We start from the raw sequence: 19792 nt of genomic DNA, 5'->3' as shown, positions 1-19792 counted from the left end.
AGTGCATTTGTAATCTTTATGAGTAATCCTGTACAGCTGAGACTTGATTTGTTTTATTGACTCGTTAAACATAAAGTTTGAAGCTAATCATGGCTTATATTGGATGTATTTTTGAGTATTAATAAACAAAAATCACCGCAGCATTAGGTGAAACAAGGAAATACATTTTAGAAGGAAAAAAAATGTGACCTGACAGGTTAAATGTGACAAACAACATACGTCATCATGAGCTTTACAATCTGTTTACTTTTAGGCTTTATTGCAAAATTTGACTTGTTCAAAGCGTTCTTAGCCTCCTCACACTTCTGCTGCTCTGACACAACAAAGTCTATTCAACCTTTCATTCAATCCTTTTCTGCTGCTACACCATTAGAGACAAAACATGTATTGGATGTTGTTGGAACCAAAGTAGGAGGTCGTCCTTACCTCTGCTGATGACAGGCCACAGAAAAGTCACAAGCGCCAAACAAGCCACAGTAATCCTCATTTTCACTCATTCAAAACAATGAGCAGGCTAAGCTAACCAACGTAGTCGGCCTGCCTGCCAGTCAGTTCTCTCTGAAGGACGTGAAACATTATGTTAGGTGTTTGTGTCACACCCCAAACAGGTGCTGTCACCTACACAAGGTAACTTTGGCCAATGCCAGCCCGCATACCTCACATTCTTTCCTTCATTCTATCACACAGATGATCCTTTGCAACAATTATTATTTATTAACAATACGGCACTTTGGTGAATATTTGAAAACATTGTTTTCTTCTTGTGAGAAGAGAAGCTTCATTCTGCAGCTGTGATGCGATTGTGTTCTCTTGTAGATCCGTTTTTCTTTGTTTCTTGCATTGAACAAAGACAACACAGCACCAAGTCAAATTCCTTGTGTGTTAAACATACTTGGCCAATAAAACTGAATCTGATGAGTGTCTTTATGTACAGAATGTGTGGATGAAAAGGTGGGATCAGGAGAGGTCCGCCTGTCCGTTGTTGCCGCCAGCAAGAATGCCTCCACCTTCGCTCATATGATTTTCATAGTCACCCCAATCTAAAAATCACAAAGAAGAGCAGCTCTGTGACAAATTCTTGTTGGTTTGCTCTGGCTCCATCTAGTGGAAATGTGTGTTACTGCAGTTTGATGACATTTGACTGAGTTCAACTCTGTCACCTCCTCAGGGTTACTCCTGGGACTCTTGGATACACTTCCTGACAGCAAAACAAACAGTGAGACGCACCCGCAATTCTCCTTGTCTGACGTCTCTACTTTTATACTTCCGGTAAGAAAACCCAACCACCGGACCCACGAGCAGGAACCACCAGTATGACGTGCTGTGACTCACTGCATGCGACAAACAAACAGGACACACATGACTATGATATGTTTCCTAGGTGTGAAGCAGCTGACATGTAAGTGCCACATAAGGTCAGAAGATTCCTGCCAGCATGACGAGCATTGCCAGCACCCTGACCACAATATGCACAACACCTGAACAGCCTGCAACACAATTAGCAGATGCCATCCTCAGCAACTAGGGAGCATCTGTGGACTGCTATGATATCCTATGATGGTATTAGCATTTATCTTCCAGTATGACCTTACCGCCCGCCACACTCAAGAAGAAGTTGATCACGCGTGTTTCCGTGGCGTTGTCCACTTGGCACGTGTACCTTCCCTCATGGTCGCTGGACAGACTGTGCAGACTGAGGCTGCCTGAAGTGGACACGTCCTTCATCTGCTCTTTCCACTCCTCACTGATGTTCTTAGCGCCGTCGCTCATCTTCACGATGGTACGATTGTTGAACATCCAGACGATGCTCCTTTCACCAGTCAAGAAGGGACAGTTGATGACGGTCTCTGATCCAGAAAAGCTGACAGTCGCTGAAATGGAACCAAAGAAGGTAAACAGACCTTGCAAATACTTCTTGCTGCTACCCGTGTACATACACTATCTCCCATAAGTATACAACCCTCATCATATATGGTATTTCTTCTTAAGAGACAATACTATACAAACGGATATACTTTGGAGTAGTCCGTGTACAACTTGTGTAGCAGTAAAGCCATTGTTGTGTAAATATCTGGCAACACTTATAAGTAGCAAGATAAGTCTGTCTTGTCTTACAGTCAAGCACGATGGGGGTAGCAGCGTGCATGAGTGCTGCCGATGCTGCGCTTCTTCTTGAGTTTTGTGAGGCTCCAGCAGCCCCCGCGACCCCAAAAGGGACAAGCGGTAGAAAATGGATGGATATCATGAATTGTCATGTTACATCCGTCAAGAATCTGCATGCCAAACACTTTTTTTTAAACCCCGGCCTTAGATTGTCAGTAGCCACAAACTAAATTATTATTCTGTTTTTTGGAGTCTTTAGACAAGATAATTGTGTCTTGCTTCACGGTCTGAGGCTGCACAAGAGAGCTGCGGTTCATTGAGGGGAGATATGAATCCCAACATTGGCTGTAATTAGGGATAGGTACCCTCCACTATCGACCGATATCAGTATTGGATCGGGACACCCCTACATTGGAAAACAATGTGTGTTGACTTGTTTTTAATTGATGATAAATCTATTGTCAGTAAACCACATCTCCCAGTGTCTGCATCACTCGTGCAGCCCCAAGCCAAGACATTACAACCTCCATGTTTGAGTGTAGATAAGATCTTACCACTCACTTGTGTTACTGGCCTTTTACACAATAATGGCTGTGTTAAATATTATCTCTACAGTACTGCTATATAAGCCATACACTGACTACTCTAAATGATGCCCATTTTTATGGTATTTAAAAAAAAAAAAGATGTCATGAAATGCTTGCTGAGAAGTAAGGTCTGTCTTTTTGTGAGCTACTGTCTCCAGTTCTTACATCCGTTCTTCCAGGTGAGCCTCCTGCTGCTGTGGCTTCTAACGTGGCAGATGTAGTCCACCTGAGAAGTGTTGTCCCCCGCCACGACCAGCCAGCCGCTGATGCTGTAAAGTGTCTCCCCTGTGCCGTTGTCGACTTTCGTGGCGTTCTGGAGGGCGTGAGGAAGCAAAGGCTCGGTGGACCAGGTGAGTTGAGGCTTGGGGTAGATTCCGCTTGAGCTGCACGTCAGATTGTTGCCATCTTGCTGGATGTTGATTGTGGTGACCGCAGCTGGAAGACAAACAATGTTTTCTGGTGTCTGGTGTAACTCACGTCGTCACCTGAAAGTCCACTCACCTTCTACATGGAGCTTGATGAATGACTCAGTTTTTCCACTGATGGTTCCTACATAGCACATGTACCTTCCCTCATCAGCTGCAACCACTTTCTTCAACAAGAGAGAAGAATTCCCATCTTTAATGTGCTCCTTGAACAGTGAAGTCCTGTTCTTAAACTGTTTGTCCTGGAGTACCAGCTGGTCCACACTGTAGTAGTATGAATGGACATAAATGTCCTCCTTCAACTTCTTCTGCCAGTGTATGACCACATCTTGTCCAACAGTAAAGTTTGCCTGTAAAAGGCAGCTCTCATTGAGACGACACCAAACATCTTTGTCACCTGGAAAAACACCACAAGCAATAAGAGATCTTCTTTAGTGGTGGGAAATAAGTGTTCCTTCCCCTGTTGATTTTGTAAGTTTTACCTTAACAGTCCAGAAAGTTTTGTGGTAGGTTTATGTAATTGAGTGACACACTATAAAAATGTCACATCAATGTAGCCCCTGTTGTCACTGACTGTTATTGAAAACTTAAAGGCCTACTGAAAGCCACTACTACCGACCACGCAGTCTGATAGTTTATACATCAATGATGAAATCTTAACATTGCAACACATGCCAATACGGCCGGGTTAACTTATAAAGTGACATTTAAAATTTCCCGGGAAATATCCGGCTGAAACGTCGCGGTATGATGACGTATGCGTGTGACGTAGTCAGTTAAACGGAAGTTATGGTACCCCGTAGAATCCTATACAAAAAGCTCTGTTTTCATTTCATAATTCCACAGTATTCTGGACATCTTTTGCAATTTGTTTAACGAACAATGAAGGCTGCAAAGAACTTTCTCCGACTTTCTAGGACGTGTTTTATGCCACTTCTTTTTCTGTCTCATTTTGTCCGCCAAACTTTTAACGTTGTGCGTGAATACACAAAGCTAGCTAGCTGCTAAGCTAGCGCGGAGAAAGGCAGCGCCGGTCAGTAAGAAGCTACTCCCACAGACCGCGACCACTTCCCTGAGGACAGCAGGAACTTCACTCGGTGACAGAAAACACTGTGAGTAATGGCTTCCTGCGCGTCTTGCACCATACTCACGGAGAGGTTGGCTCTGCTAGAGGGCCGTGTCCGCCAGTTAGAGCAGAGTAATGTCGTAACTTTAGATGTTGCGGACACATCTGCTAGCGTTAGCTGTAGCGAGCTAACTAGCCCAGCTTGTAGCAGTCCTAAGCGGCCTACAAGCTACGGTGTACCGGTTGAGACGCATAATAGATTTAGCTCTTTAGCTAGTCCTACACCCCAGTCTACCGGGCACCACACCTTAGTTATAGGGGACTCCATCACCCGAAACATAAAGCTTAGCAAACCAGCCACAATAAAGTGTATCCCCGGGGCCAGAGCACCTGACATTGAAGCTAATCTTAGGGAGCTAACTCGCAACAGGCCTAGTAAACACGTACGACAGGCTAATCGCACCACTAATTATGCGAATATAGTTGTACACGTTGGCTCCAATGACACTAGAATGAGACAGTCAGAGATTACAAAGAGAAACATAGCCAGGACTTGTGATCTCGCCAGAAAGATGTCCAGGCATCGAGTAATTGTCTCTGGCCCCCTGCCTGCGAGAGGCAATGATGAGAGATATAGCAGATTAGTCTCGCTTAACAAGTGGTTGCCTAGCTACTGTAGGCAGCAGGGACTAACGTTTATTGATAACTGGCCCTCTTTCTGGGGCAAACCAGGCTTGCTGATGAGAGACGGCCTTCACCCTAACCAGGAAGGCGCCATCATCCTGTCTAGAAACATAGACTACTATTTAAGTCTCACTTGACTGACTACACTAGAGCAAGCCCGGTCACAGGCAATTACAATGTCTGTTAGTCCGGGTGAGGAGTCAGTTAAGCTAGAACTAGCCAGCGCCAGGCTGGATAATCCATGTACGCATAGCAATTCTCTTAGAATAATACACAATTCACATAATGTTTTTTCTGTTGTGTCTGTGTCAGAGGTGGACATGCATTCTACTGAGGTGGCAAATTATGATATGTCCAGTCTATTGCAGCACCAAGCAAACAATCGGAAAATTCCCGTCATATCAATTCCTAGATATGGTCGAAACTATTTAAAGTGCACTACGCATAATAAACGCAACATTGTTAATATTGCCACTACGGATAATCTTAACAAAAACTCGTCAAAACAGCCCAATACCTATAATATGGGCTTTTTAAACATAAGATCATTGTCTCCCAAGGCGTTATTGGTTAATGAGGTCATTAGAGACAACAATCTTAACGTCATTGGTCTTAGCGAAACCTGGCTCAAACCGGACGAATTTTTTGCGCTCAATGAGGCATCTCCTCCTAACTATACGAATGCGCATGTTGCCCGCCCTCTTAAAAGGGGAGGGGGTGTCGCACTAATATACAATGAAAATTTCAACCTTACCCCTAACCTAAATAATAAATATAAATCGTTTGAGGTGCTTACTATGAGGTCTGTCACACCGCTACCTCTCGACCTGGCTGTTATCTACCGCCCCCCTGGGCCCTATTCGGACTTTATCAGTGAATTCTCAGAGTTCGTTGCTGATCTAGTGACGCACGCCGACAATATAATCATAATGGGGGACTTTAATATCCATATGAATACCCCATCGGACCCTCAGTGCGTGGCGCTCCAAACCATAATTGATAGCTGTGGTCTTACACAAATAATACATGAACCCACGCATCGCAACGGTAATACAATAGATCTAGTGCTTGTCAGGGGTGTCACCACCTCCAAAGTTATGATACTTCCATATACTAAAGTAATGTCCGATCATTACCTTATAAAATTTGAAGTTTTGACTCTTTGTCAACAAGCTAATAATAATAATAACTGCTATAGCGGCCGCAACATTAATGCTGCCACAACGATGACTCTTGCTGACCTACTGCCTTCGGTAATAGCACCATTCCCAAATTATGTCGGCTCTATTGATAAACTCACTAACAACTTTGACGATGCCTTGCGCGAAGTTATTGATAGTATAGCACCGCTAAAGCAAAAAAGGGCCCCTAAAAGGCGCACCCCATGGTTTACAGAAGAAATTAGAGCTCATAAATTATCATGTAGAAAACTGGAACGCAAATGGCGCGCGACTAAACTTGAGGTTTTCCATCAAGCATGGAGTGATAGTTTAATAACTTATAAACGCATGCTTACCTTAGCTAAAGCTAAATACTACTCAAATCTCATCCGCCTCAACAAAAACGATCCTAAATTTCTGTTTAGTACAGTAGCATCGCTAACCCAACAAGGGACTCCTCCCAGTAGCTCCACCCACTCGGCAGATGATTTTATGAATTTCTTTAATAAGAAAATTGAACTCATTAGAAAGGAGATTAAAGACAACGCATCCCAGCTACAACTGGGCTCTATTAACACAAATACGACTGTATATACGACGGACACTGCCCTCCAAAATAGTCTCTCTATTTTTGATGAAATAACATTAGAGGAATTATTACAGCGTGTAAGTGGGATAAAACAAACAACATGTTTACTTGACCCACTTCCTGGGAAACTTATCAAGGAACTGTTTGTATTATTAGGTCCATCAGTGTTAAATATTATAAACTTATCACTTTCCTCCGGCACTGTTCCCCTAGCATTCAAAAAAGCGGTTATTCATCCTCTGCTCAAAAGACCTAACCTCGATCCTGACCTCATGGTAAACTACCGACCGGTCTCCCACCTTCCGTTTATTTCCAAAATTCTCGAAAAAACTGTCGCACAGCAGCTAAATGAACACTTAGTGACTAACAATCTCTGTGAACCTTTTCAATCCGGTTTCAGGGCAAATCACTCTACGGAGACAGCCCTCGCAAAAATGACTAATGATCTATTGCTAACGATGGATTCTGATGCGTCATCTATGTTGCTGCTTCTTGATCTTAGCGCCGCTTTCGATACCGTCGATCATAATATTTTATTAGAGCGTATCAAAACACGTATTGGTATGTCAGACTTAGCCTTGTCTTGGTTTAACTCTTATCTTACTGACAGGATGCAGTGCGTCTCCCATAACAATGTGACCTCGGACTATGTCAAGGTAACGTGCGGAGTTCCCCAGGGTTCGGTTCTTGGCCCTGCACTCTTTAGTATTTACATGCTGCCGCTGGGTGACATCATACGCAAATACGGTGTTAGCTTTCACTGTTATGCTGATGACACCCAACTCTACATGCCCCTAAAGCTGACCAACACGCCGGACTGTAGTCAGCTGGAGGCGTGTCTTAATGAAATTAAACAATGGATGTCCGCTAACTTTTTGCAACTCAACGCTAAGAAAACGGAAATGCTGATTATCGGTCCTGCTAGACACCAACATCTATTTAATAATACCACCTTAACATTTGACAACCAAACAATTAAACAAGGAGACTCTGTAAAGAATCTGGGTATTATCTTCGACCCAACTCTCTCGTTTGAGTCACACATTAAGAGTGTTACTAAAACGGCCTTCTTTCATCTCCGTAATATCGCTAAAATTCGTTCCATCTTGTCCACTAGCGACGCTGAGATCATTATTCATGCGTTCGTTACGTCTCGTCTCGATTACTGTAACGTATTATTTTCGGGCCTCCCTATGTCTAGCATTAAAAGATTACAGTTGGTACAAAATGCGGCTGCAAGGCTTTTGACAAAAACAAGAAAGTTTGATCATATTACGCCTATACTGGCTCACTTGCACTGGCTTCCTGTGCACTTAAGATGCGACTTTAAGGTTTTACTACTTACGTATAAAATATTACACGGTTTAGCTCCAGCCTATCTCGCCGATTGTATTGTACCATATGTCCCGACAAGAAATCTGCGTTCAAAGAACTCCGGCTTATTAGTGATTCCCAGAGCCAAAAAAAAGTCTGCGGGCTATAGAGCGTTTTCTATTCGGGCTCCAGTACTCTGGAATGCCCTCCCGGTAACAGTTAGAGATGCTACCTCAGTAGAAGCATTTAAGTCCCATCTTAAAACTCATTTGTATAATCTAGCCTTTAAATAGACCCCCCCTTTTTTAGACCAGTTGATCTGCCGTTTCTTTTCTTCTCTCCTCTTCTCCCCTGTCCCTTGCGAGGGGGAGTTGCATAGGTCCGGTGGCCATGGATGAAGTGCTGGCTGTCCAGAGCCGGGACCCCGGGTGGACCACTAGCCTGTGCATCGGTTGGGGACATCTCTGCGCTGCTGACCCGTCTCCGCTCGGGATGGTTTCCTGTTGGCCCCGCTGTGGACTGGACTCCCGCTGATGTGTTGGATCCACTGTGGACTGGACTTTCACAATGTTATGTCAGACCCACTCGACATCCGTTGCTTTCGGTCTCCCCTAGAGGGGGGGGGGTTACCCACATATGCGGTCCTCTCCAAGGTTTCTCATAGTCATTCACCGACGTCCCACTGGGGTGAGTTTTTCCTTGCCCGTATGTGGGCTCTGTACCGAGGATGTCGTTGTGGCTTGTACAGCCCTTTGAGACACTTGTGATTTAGGGCTATATAAATAAACATTGATTGATTGATTGATTGAAAGTTGTAGGTGGGATCGGTGTATTAGCAGCGGACTACAGCAACACAACCAGGAGGACTTTGTTGGAGAGCAGACGCGCTAGCCGGCGACCACACCTTGACTTCCTACGTCTCCGGGCCGCCAAACGCATCGGGTGAAGTCCTTCCGCCGATCGCTGGAACGCAGGTGAGCACGGGTGTTGATGAGCAGATGAAGGCTGGCTGGCGTAGGTGGAGAGCTAATGTTTTTAGCATAGCTCTGTGCGGTCCGGTTGCTAAGTTAGCTTCAATGGCGTTGTTAGCACAGCATTGTTAAGCTTCGCCAGCCTGGAAAGCATTAACCGTGTATTTACATGTCCACGGTTTAATAGTATTGTTGATTTTGTATCTATCCTTCCAGTCAGGGGTTTATTTTTTTTGTTTCTATATGCAGTTAAAGCACGATGCTATCACGTTAGCTCGTAGCTAAAGCGTTTCGCCGATGTATTGTCGTGGAGATAAAAGGCACTGAATGTCCATTTCGCGTTCTCGACTCTCATTTTCAAGAGGATATAGTATCCGAGGTGGTTTAAAATACAAATCCGTGATCCACAATAGAAAAAGGAGAGAGTGTGGAATCCAATGAGCCAGCTTGTACCTAAGTTACGGTCAGAGCGAAAAAAAATATGTATTTCACTGCATTCTAGTCCGTCACTCTAACGTTCCTCGTCCACGAATCTTTCATCCTCGCTCAAATTAATGGGGTAATGGTCCGAATAGCTCTAGCTGCGTTGAAAACAATAGGAAAATATGAGGAAGTGAACAACTGACAACGTCACGCTACTTCCGGTAGGGGCAAGTTTTTTTTTATCAGAGACCAAAAGTTGCGAACTTTATCGACGTTGTTCTATACTAAATCCTTTCAGCAAAAATATGGCAATATCGCAAAATGATCAAGTATGACACATAGAATGGATCTGCTATTCCCGTTTAATTACAAAAAATTCATTTCAGTAGGCCTTTAAACCAGCTCATATAACAACATGCTGAAAAAGGCTTTGGTCAGGCTTATTGCAAAAATAAATACCAATCAAGTAGACTGCCAAAGAAAAATAAGAGCACAGACCCAAAACTGATGTCAAACGACACAAAAGGCGAACCCTGTCGTGTGGAGCGTGACCAAAAGAGGATGTAAGTGGCAACACTTAAAAAAAGAAGGTGAGAAACACTATAGCATTCAACAAATAACTCCTAGCAAAGTACAAATGTGGCCAACAAGAGTCTCCAATAAAGTTAAAAGTCTTGTCAAATGTACATTTAGAACAGGAGTGTCCAAACGTTTTGACCTTGGAACCACATAGGGCTAAAAAATTGTCGGGGGCCAAAAGTGGATTGCATGTTAGATCATCATCATTCATCATTTCTTTTTATTCCTTTCATGAAAATGCATATATACAAGCCACGTACAGTTCACACTTTCATTTTTTTTTGTTTATTATACATTTCCATGTACAGAAAGGAGCAGATGGAAGAATAATACTCTTATATTTATCTGCCCCCTTTTTTAACACCAATTATTTTAGATGACCTTATCTAAAATGAAGTATAATTTCAAAGCTTTGAGCAGGTTGCCTGCAGGCGTCGTCAGTCTGACCTGAGACATCACAAGTTTGATAAAAAGTGTGTCATGACTTGAGTCTAGCTGTTATTACTTACGTGATTGATTGTTGAAATTTTGCCACCATTTTGTTTTCTTATGGTCACCGACCATGAGTTTTGTTTGTATGTTCAACAAGCACTTCATCAATTATATACCCAATCCCAACAACTTTTCCCACTCATGGTATACATAAACTATAACCAACACAGAAGGTCAACATACTGTCGCACATAACACACTTCCTGCTCATTGAACTTTGTGGACATTGTAAAACATGTCCAAGCACCATACATAAATTAAAATTACACCAATATAAATCCACTAAAATGGATGATGGATGATATGCAAAACACTCTCTCCACACCATGTTTGGTGAATTTTAGCTGTTTGATCATTCTGATTAATTATAAATAAATTAAATGATAAATGGGTTATACTTGTATAGCGCTTTTCTACCTTCAAGGTACTCAAAGCGCTTTGACAGTATTTCCACATTTACCCATTCACACACACATTCACACACTGATGGCGGGAGCTGCCATGCAAGGCGCTAACCAGCAGCCATCAGAGGCAAAGGGTGAAGTGTCTTGCCCAAGGACACAACGGACGTGACTAGGAAGGTAGAAGGTGGGAATTGAACCCCAGTAACCAGCAACACTCCGATTGCTGGCACAGCCACTCTACCAACTTCGCCACAAAACTTTAAGGAGGTCGTCAGGAAAGTAAACAAGGTAGGAGTTGAACGTTCACTTACTATAATATTCAATGTTTTATTGTTTAAAAAACAGTGCATTTGTAATATTTATGAGTAATCCTGTACAGCTGAGACTGGATTTGTTTTATTGACTTGTTAAACATAAAGTTTGAAGCTAATCATGGCTTATATTGGATGTATTTTTGAGCGTTAATAAACAAAAATGACTGCAGCATAAAGTGAAACAAGGAAATACATTTTAGAAGGAAAAAAAATGTGACCTGACAGGTTAAATGTGACAAACAACATACGTCATCATGAGCTTTACAATCTGTTTAATTTTAGGCTTTATTGCAAGTTTTGACTTGTTCAAAGGGTTCTTAGCCTCCTCACACTTCTGCTGCTCTGACACAACAAATTATATTCAACCTTTCATTCAATCCTTTTCTGCTGCTACACCATTAGAGACAAAACATGTATTTGATGTTGTTGGAACCAAAGTAGGAGGTCATCCTTACCTCTGCTGACGACAGGCCACAGAAAAGTCACAAGCGCCAAACAAGCCACAGTAATCCTCATTTTCACTCATTTAAAACAATGAGCAGGCTAAGCTAACCAACCTGGTCGGCCTGCCTGCCAGTCAGCTCTCTCTGAAGGACGTGAAACATTTATGATAGGTGTTTGTGTCACACCCCAAACAGGTGCTGTCAGACCTCTACACAAGGTAACTTTGGCCAATGCCAGCCCGCATACCTCACATTCTTTCCTTCATTCTATCACACAGATGATCCTTTGCAACAATTATTATTTATTAACAATACGGCACTTTGGTGAATATTTGAAAACATTGTTTTCTTCTTGTGAGAAGAGAAGCTTCATTCTGCAGCTGTGATGCGATTGTGTTCTCTTGTAGATCCGTTTTTCTTTGTTTCTTGCATTGAACAAAGACAACACAGCACCAAGTCAAATTCCCGGTGTGTTAAACATACTTGGCCAATAAAACTGATTCTGATGAGTGACTTTATGTACAGAATGTGTGGATGAAAAGGTGGGATCAGGAGAGGTCCGCCTGTACGTTGTTGCCGCCAGCAAGACATCCTCCACCTTCGCTCATCTGACTCTCACCGCCATCTAAAAATCACAAAGAAGAGCAGCTGTGTGACAAATTCTTGTTGGTTTGCTCTGGCTCCATCTAGTGGAAATGTGTGTTACTGCAGTTTGATGACCTTTGACTGAGTTCAACTCTGTCACCTCCTCAGGGTTACTCCTGGGCTTCCTGGATACCCTTCCTGACAGCAAAACAAACACAGTGAGACATTTTGATGCACACACCCGCACATCTCCTTGCCTGCCGTCTCTACCTTTAAGCTTCAGGTAAGCAAACATGGCCGCCAGACCCAGAATCAGCACGGCCACAGCCACTCCCACGATCCACCAGTATGATGGTGTCTCCGATGTGTTGCGACTCACTGCGCACGACAAAATACACACGTGGCACGTGAATAAATTACGTTCCATGGGCATTAACTGGCCACATAATGGCAGTTGATATTAGCACCATGCATGTTCAGCTAATGTTAGCGCCATTTTTTTATTTCATTTTATATGACAGGAATACTACGCTGTTTTTAAGGATCTACTACAAAGAAGAAGGAAAAAATCACTCGTCAAAGATCTAGACTCAATGCAAAAATCATGTATTATGACAGGAGTGCTGCTGTTTTTAAAGATCTACTGGAAAATCAATCATCCAAGATCTATACATGACAGTGGGTCTATCTTAAGGACTCACTGCAAAAATGGTATTAAAAAAAGATCCCCTACATGACAGAAGCACTCCGCTGTTTTTGGGGACCTCCTGAATTTAGTAGAACTGTGCAGTATTTTTAGGACTGACTGCAGAAATGCTGCTCAAAAATAATCATTATGACATGAGTAATTTTGAATATCTACTGGTAAATCACTAGTCAAAGATCCCATATACAACAGGAGCACTTAACTATTTTTGAGGATCAACTACAAAAATGCTAGTCAAAGATACTCTAAATGACAGAAGCACTGAGCTGTTCTTCAGGATCTAGTGCAAAAAAACAACAACACACTGGTCAAAGATCCTCTATTTGACATGAGCGCTTGGCTGTTTTAGGCTGCATGAATGCCAGAGCTCCTCTTAAGTGTCAAAGGTGTTCTGATGTATTTAAGAATCTACTGTACTGAACAAATGCTACTCAAAGATCCTTTATTTGACAGGAGCGCTCTGTTTTTAAGGACTTACTGAAAAACACAGTTTAAAGATTCTCTATTTGCGGTCCTCTCCAAGGTTTCTCAGTCATTCACATTGACGTCCCACTGGGGTGAGTTTTCCTTGCCCGTATGTGGGCTCTGTACCGAGGTTGTCGTTGTGGCTTGTACAGCCCTTTGAGACACTTGTGATTTAGGGCTATATAAATAAACATTGATTGATTGATTGATATTTGACGTGAGTGCTCTGTTGTTTTTAGGAGTCCACTGCATAAACGCTGGAGCTCCTCTTAGGTGTCAGAAGTGTTCTGGTGTATTTAAGAATCTACTGTACTGAACAAATGCTACTCAACGATCCTATTTGAGGGACGCACTCTGCTGTTTTGTTTTTTGTGTTTTTTTTAGGATTGACTGTAAAAAAAAAAAAAGATCCTCTATTTGACAGGAGCGCGCCACTGTTTTTGAGGACCCACTCTAAAAATGCTAGTCAAAGATCCTCTATTTGATAGGAGCACTCTATTGATTTTTGGGACCTACTGCAAACACTAGCGTCAAAGATTCTCCATTTGACATAAGTTCTTTGGTGTTTTTTGACGATCCACTGCATAGATGCTAGTCAAAGATCATCTATATGAGAGGAGTGCTCTGCTGTTTTGGAATAATCTACTGGAAAAATACTTATCATAGATCCTCTACTTAATTAGAGTACTCTGCTGTTTTTGAGGAAAAATGCATGTCAAAGATCTTCTACTTGATCACAGTACTCTGCTGTCTTTGAGGACATAATGCTAAAATGCTAGTCAAAGATCCTCTACTTGATGAAAGTACTCTGCGGTCTGTGAGGACACAATGCAAAAATGCAAGTCAAAGATCTTCTACTTGATCAGAGTACTCTGCTGTCTGTGAGGACACACTGCAAAAATGCTAGTCAAAGATCCTCTATTTTATAGGATCGCTCTACTGATTTTTGGGACCTACTGCAAAAACTCGGGTCAAAGATTCTCTATTTAAGAGGAGTTCTCTGCTGTTTTTGAGGATCCACTGCAAAGATGCTAGTCAAAGATCATCTATATGAGAGGAGTGCTCTGCTGTTTTGGAGGACAAAATGCATGTCAAAGATCTTCTACTTGATCAGCGTACTCTGCGGTCTGTGAGGACACACTGCAAAAATGCAAGTCAAAGATCTTCTACTTGATCAGAGTACTCTGCTGTCTGTGAGGACACAATGCAAAAATGCTAGTCAAAGATCCTCTATTGGATAGGATCACTCTACTGATTTTTGGGACCTACTGCAAAAACTTGGGTCAAAGATTCTCTATTTGAGAGGAGTTCTCTGCTGTTTTTGAGGATCCACTGCAAAGATGCTAGTCAAAGATCATCTATATGAGAGGAGTGCTCTGCTGTTTTGGAGGACAAAATGCATGTCAAAGATCTTCTATTTAATCAGAGTACTCTGCTGTCTTTGAGGACATAATGCTAAAATGCTAGTCAAAGATCCTCTACTTGATGAGAGTACTCTGCGGTCTGTGAGGACACAATGCAAAAATGCAAGTCAAAGATCCTCTACTTGATGAGAGTACTCTGCGGTCTGTGAGGACACAATGCAAAAATGCAAGTCAAAGATCTTCTACTTGATCAGAGTACTCTGCTGTATGGAGGACACACTGCAAAAATGCTAGTCAAAGATCCTCTATTTGATTGGACCGCTCTACTGATTTTTGGGACCTACTGCAAAAACTTGGGTCAAAGATTCTCTATTTAAGAGGAGTTCTCTGCTGTTTTTGAGGATCCACTGCAAAGATGCTCGTCTAAGATCATCTATATGAGAGGAGTGCTCTGCTGTTTTGGAGGACAAAATGCATGTCAAAGATCTTCTACTTGATCAGAGTACTCTGCTGTCTTTGAGGACATAATGCTAAAATGCTAGTCAAAGATTCTCTACTTGATCAGAGTACTCTGCGGTCTGTGAGGACACACTGCAAAAATGCAAGTCAAAGATCTTCTACTTGATCAGAGTACTCTGCTGTCTGTGAGGACACAATGCAAAAATGCTAGTCAAAGATCCTCTATTGGATAGGATCACTCTACTGATTTTTGGGACCTACTGCAAAAACTCGGGTCAAAGATTCTCTATTTGAGAGGAGTTCTCTGCTGTTTTTGAGGATCCACTGCAAAGATGCTAGTCAAAGATCATCTATATGAGAGGAGTGCTCTGCTGTTTAGGAGGACAAAATGCATGTCAAAGATCTTCTATTTAATCAGAGTACTCTGCTGTCTTTGAGGACATAATGCTAAAATGCTAGTCAAAGATCCTCTACTTGATGAGAGTACTCTGCGGTCTGTGAGGACACGCTGCAAAAATGCAAGTCAAAGATCTTCTACTTGATCAGAGTACTCTGCTGTCTGTGAGGACACAATGCAAAAATGCTAGTCAAAGATCCTCTATTGGATAGGATCACTCTACTGATTTTTGGGACCTACTGCAAAAACTTGGGTCAAAGATTCTCTATTTGAGAGGAGTTCTCTGCTGTTTTTGAGGATCCACTGCAAAGATGCTAGTCAAAGATCATCTATATGAGAGGAGTGCTCTGCTGTTTTGGAGGACAAAATGCATGTCAAAGATCTTCTATTTAATCAGAGTACTCTGCTGTCTTTGAGGACATAATGCTAAAATGCTAGTCAAAGATCCTCTACTTGATGAGAGTACTCTGCGGTCTGTGAGGACACAATGCAAAAATGCAAGTCAAAGATCCTCTACTTGATGAGAGTACTCTGCGGTCTGTGAGGACACAATGCAAAAATGCAAGTCAAAGATCTTCTACTTGATCAGAGTACTCTGCTGTATGGAGGACACACTGCAAAAATGCTAGTCAAAGATCCTCTATTTGATTGGACCGCTCTACTGATTTTTGGGACCTACTGCAAAAACTTGGGTCAAAGATTCTCTATTTGAGAGGAGTTCTCTGCTGTTTTTGAGGATCCACTGCAAAGATGCTCGTCTAAGATCATCTATATGAGAGGAGTGCTCTGCTGTTTTGGAGGACAAAATGCATGTCAAAGATCTTCTACTTGATCAGAGTACTCTGCTGTCTTTGAGGACATAATGCTAAAATGCTAGTCAAAGATCCTCTACTTGATGAGAGTACTCTGCGGTCTGTGAGGACAAAATGCAAAAATGCAAGTCAAAGATCCTCTACTTGATGAGAGTACTCTGCGGTCTGTGAGGACACAATGCAAAAATGCAAGTCAAAGATCTTCTACTTGATCAGAGTACTCTGCTGTATGGAGGACACACTGCAAAAATGCTAGTCAAAGATCCTCTATTTGATTGGACCGCTCTACTGATTTTTGGGACCTACTGCAAAAACTTGGGTCAAAGATTCTCTATTTGAGAGGAGTTCTCTGCTGTTTTTGAGGATCCACTGCAAAGATGCTCGTCTAAGATCATCTATATGAGAGGAGTGCTCTGCTGTTTTGGAGGACAAAATGCATGTCAAAGATCTTCTACTTGATCAGAGTACTCTGCTGTCTTTGAGGACATAATGCTAAAATGCTAGTCAAAGATCCTCTACTTGATCAGAGTACTCTGCGGTCTGTGAGGACACAATGCAAAAATGCAAGTCAAAGATCTTCTACTTGATCAGAGTACTCTGCTGTCTGTGAGGACACAATGCAAAAATGCTAGTCAAAGATCCTCTATTGGATAGGATCACTCTACTGATTTTTGGGACCTACTGCAAAAACTCGGGTCAAAGATTCTCTATTTAAGAGGAGTTCTCTGCTGTTTTTGAGGATCCACTGCAAAGATGCTAGTCAAAGATCATCTATATGAGAGGAGTGCTCTGCTGTTTTGGAGGACAAAATGCATGTCAAAGATCTTCTACTTGATCAGAATACTCTGCTGTCTTTGAGGACATAATGCTAAAATGCTAGTCAAAGATCCTCTACTTGATGAGAGTACTCTGCGGTCTGTGAGGACACAATGCAAAAATGCAAGTCAAAGATCTTCTACTTGATCAGAGTACTCTGCTGTATGGAGGACACACTGCAAAAATGCTAGTCAAAGATCCTCTATTTGATGGGACCGCTCTACTGATTTTTGGGACCTACTGCAAAAACTCGGGTCAAAGATTCTCTATTTGAGAGGAGTTCTCTGCTGTTTTTGAGGATCCACTGCAAAGATGCTAGTCAAAGATCATCTATATGAGAGGAGTGCTCTGCTGTTTTGGAGGACAAAATGCATGTCAAAGATCTTCTACTTGATCAGAGTACTCTGCTGTCTTTGAGGACACAATGCTAAAATGCTAGTCAAAGATTCTCTACTTGATCAGAGTACTCTGCTGTCTGTGAGGACACACTGCAAAAATGCAAGTCAAAGATCTTCTACTTGATCAGAGTACTCTGCTGTCTGTGAGGACACAATGCAAAAATGCAAGTCAAAGATCTTCTACTTGATCAGAGTACTCTGCTGTCTTTGAGGACACAATGCAAAAATGCAAGTCAAAGATCTTCTACTTGATCAGAGTACTCTGCTGTCTTTGAGGACACAATGCTAAAATGCTAGTCAAAGATTCTCTACTTGATCAGAGTACTCTGCTGTCTTTGAGAACACAATGCTAAAATGCTAGTCAAAGATTCTCTACTTGATCAGAGTACTCTGCTGTCTGTGAGGACACACTGCAAAAATGCAAGTCAAAGATCTTCTACTTGATCAGAGTACTCTGCTGTCTGTGAGGACACAATGCAAAAATGCAAGTCAAAGATCTTCTACTTGATCAGAGTACTCTGCTGTCTTTGAGGACACAATGCTAAAATGCAAGTCAAAGATCTTCTACTTGATCAGAGTACTCTGCTGTCTTTGAGGACACAATGCAAAAATGTAAGTCAAAGATCTTCTACTTGATCAGAGTACTCTGCTGTCTGTGAGGACACAATGCAAAAATGCAAGTCAAAGATCTTCTACTTGATCAGAGTACTCTGCTGTCTTTGAGGACACAATGCTAAAATGCAAGTCAAAGATCTTCTACTTGATCAGAGTACTCTGCTGTCTTTGAGGACACAATGCAAAAATGCAAGTCAAAGATCTTCTACTTGATCAGAGTACTCTGCTGTCTGTGAGGACACAATGCAAAAATGCAAGTCAAAGATCTTCTACTTGATCAGAGTACTCTGCTGTCTTTGAGGACACAATGCAAAAATGCAAGTCAAAGATCTTCTACTTGATCAGAGTACTCTGCTGTCTTTGAGGACACAATGCTAAAATGCAAGTCAAAGATATTCTACTTGATCAGAGTACTCTGCTGTCTTTGAGGACACAATGCAAAAATGCAAGTCAAAGATCTTCTACTTGATCAGAGTACTCTGCTGTCTTTGAGGACACAATGCTAAAATGCAAGTCAAAGATCTTCTACTTGATCAGAGTACTCTGCTGTCTTTGAGGACACAATGCAAAAATGCAAGTCAAAGATCTTCTACTTGATCAGAGTACTCTGCTGTCTTTGAGGACACAATGCAAAAATGCAAGTCAAAGATCTTCTACTTGATCAGAGTACTCTGCTGTCTTTGAGGACACAATGCAAAAATGCAAGTCAAAGATCTTCTACTTGATCAGAGTACTCTGCTGTCTGTGAGGACACAATGCAAAAATGCAAGTCAAAGATCTTCTACTTGATCAGAGTACTCTGCTGTCTTTGAGGACACAATGCTAAAATGCAAGTCAAAGATCTTCTACTTGATCAGAGTACTCTGCTGTCTTTGAGGACACAATGCAAAAATGCAAGTCAAAGATCTACTTGATCAGAGTACTCTGCTGTCTGTGAGGACACAATGCAAAAATGCAAGTCAAAGATCTTCTACTTGATCAGAGTACTCTGCTGTCTTTGAGGACACAATGCAAAATGCAAGTCAAAGATCTTCTACTTGATCAGAGTACTCTGCTGTCTTTGAGGACACAATGCTAAAATGCAAGTCAAAGATATTCTACTTGATCAGAGTACTCTGCTGTCTTTGAGGACACAATGCAAAAATGCAAGTCAAAGATCTTCTACTTGATCAGAGTACTCTGCTGTCTTTGAGGACACAATGCAAAAATGCAAGTCAAAGATCTTCTACTTGATCAGAGTACTCTGCTGTCTGTGAGGACACACTGCAAAAATGCTAGTCTAAGGTCCTAGATCTGAGCGAAGCGCTCAGCTGTGGTTGGTAAATGTGGTGCCCTCTGTGGCCACCTTTCCCCTGCATTGTCTCTTCCTCACCTGTGGGGCCGTCAATGGAGACGTCTGTACGTTCCGTGTGCGTGTTGTACGGCACCGAGAACACGCAGCTGTACGTTCCCGTGTGCACGGCGTGCTTGGGGTCCATCAGGCGCAGGGAGCCGTCTCCAAAGGGCACCCTGTAGCCGTCCAGCTCCACGTGCTCGTCCCAGGGCGGCGTGGAGACGCTGTCCCCCGAGCGGCTGTCGTAGGTGAGGATGTGCGCCGGGCCCTCGCCGTTGGTGAAGTTCC

At 42.4% G+C, this 19792-nt stretch overlaps 2 protein-coding genes across 2 annotated transcripts in view; both read right to left on the bottom strand.

Annotated features, from left to right (window-relative positions):
- LOC133629758 (uncharacterized) overlaps nt 1-1299 on the bottom strand; it is a 55371-nt gene extending 54072 nt beyond the window's left edge. The window contains exon 1 of the mRNA XM_062020730.1: nt 1257-1299. The gene's annotated coding sequence lies outside the window, so the exon portion shown is untranslated. The remainder of the gene's footprint in view (nt 1-1256) is intronic.
- On the bottom strand, nt 1171-11699 carry LOC133630543 (CD276 antigen-like). Its single transcript, XM_062022157.1, has 5 exons — nt 11567-11699; nt 3192-3512; nt 2856-3125; nt 1593-1871; nt 1171-1331 (listed from the first exon to the last, which is right to left on the bottom strand). Exons 1-5 carry the CDS (start codon nt 11625-11627, stop codon nt 1171-1173), a joined length of 1092 nt encoding a protein of 363 aa, XP_061878141.1. The 5' UTR covers nt 11628-11699.
- Nucleotides 11700-19792: the final 8093 nt, after the last annotated feature.

The sequence above is a fragment of the Entelurus aequoreus genome, linkage group LG15 (assembly GCF_033978785.1).
Source record: "Entelurus aequoreus isolate RoL-2023_Sb linkage group LG15, RoL_Eaeq_v1.1, whole genome shotgun sequence".
Classification (NCBI taxonomy): domain Eukaryota; kingdom Metazoa; phylum Chordata; class Actinopteri; order Syngnathiformes; family Syngnathidae; genus Entelurus; species Entelurus aequoreus.
This window is presented reverse-complemented; position numbering and strand designations above follow the sequence as displayed.

What these genes read in the sequence shown, in the direction of transcription:
- LOC133630543 (XM_062022157.1), bottom strand. Translation starts at nt 11,627, where the DNA reads ATGAGGATTACTGTGGCTTGTTTGGCGCTTGTGACTTTTCTGTGGCCT. An exon ending in GCTCACCTGGAAGAACGGAT is followed by an intron (nt 1,872 to 2,855) that starts GTAAGAACTGGA and finishes GTTCCATTTCAG; the next exon opens with CGACTGTCAGCTTTTCTGGA. An exon ending in CTTCTTGAGTGTGGCGGGCG is followed by an intron (nt 1,332 to 1,592) that starts GTAAGGTCATAC and finishes TGTCGCATGCAG; the next exon opens with TGAGTCACAGCACGTCATAC.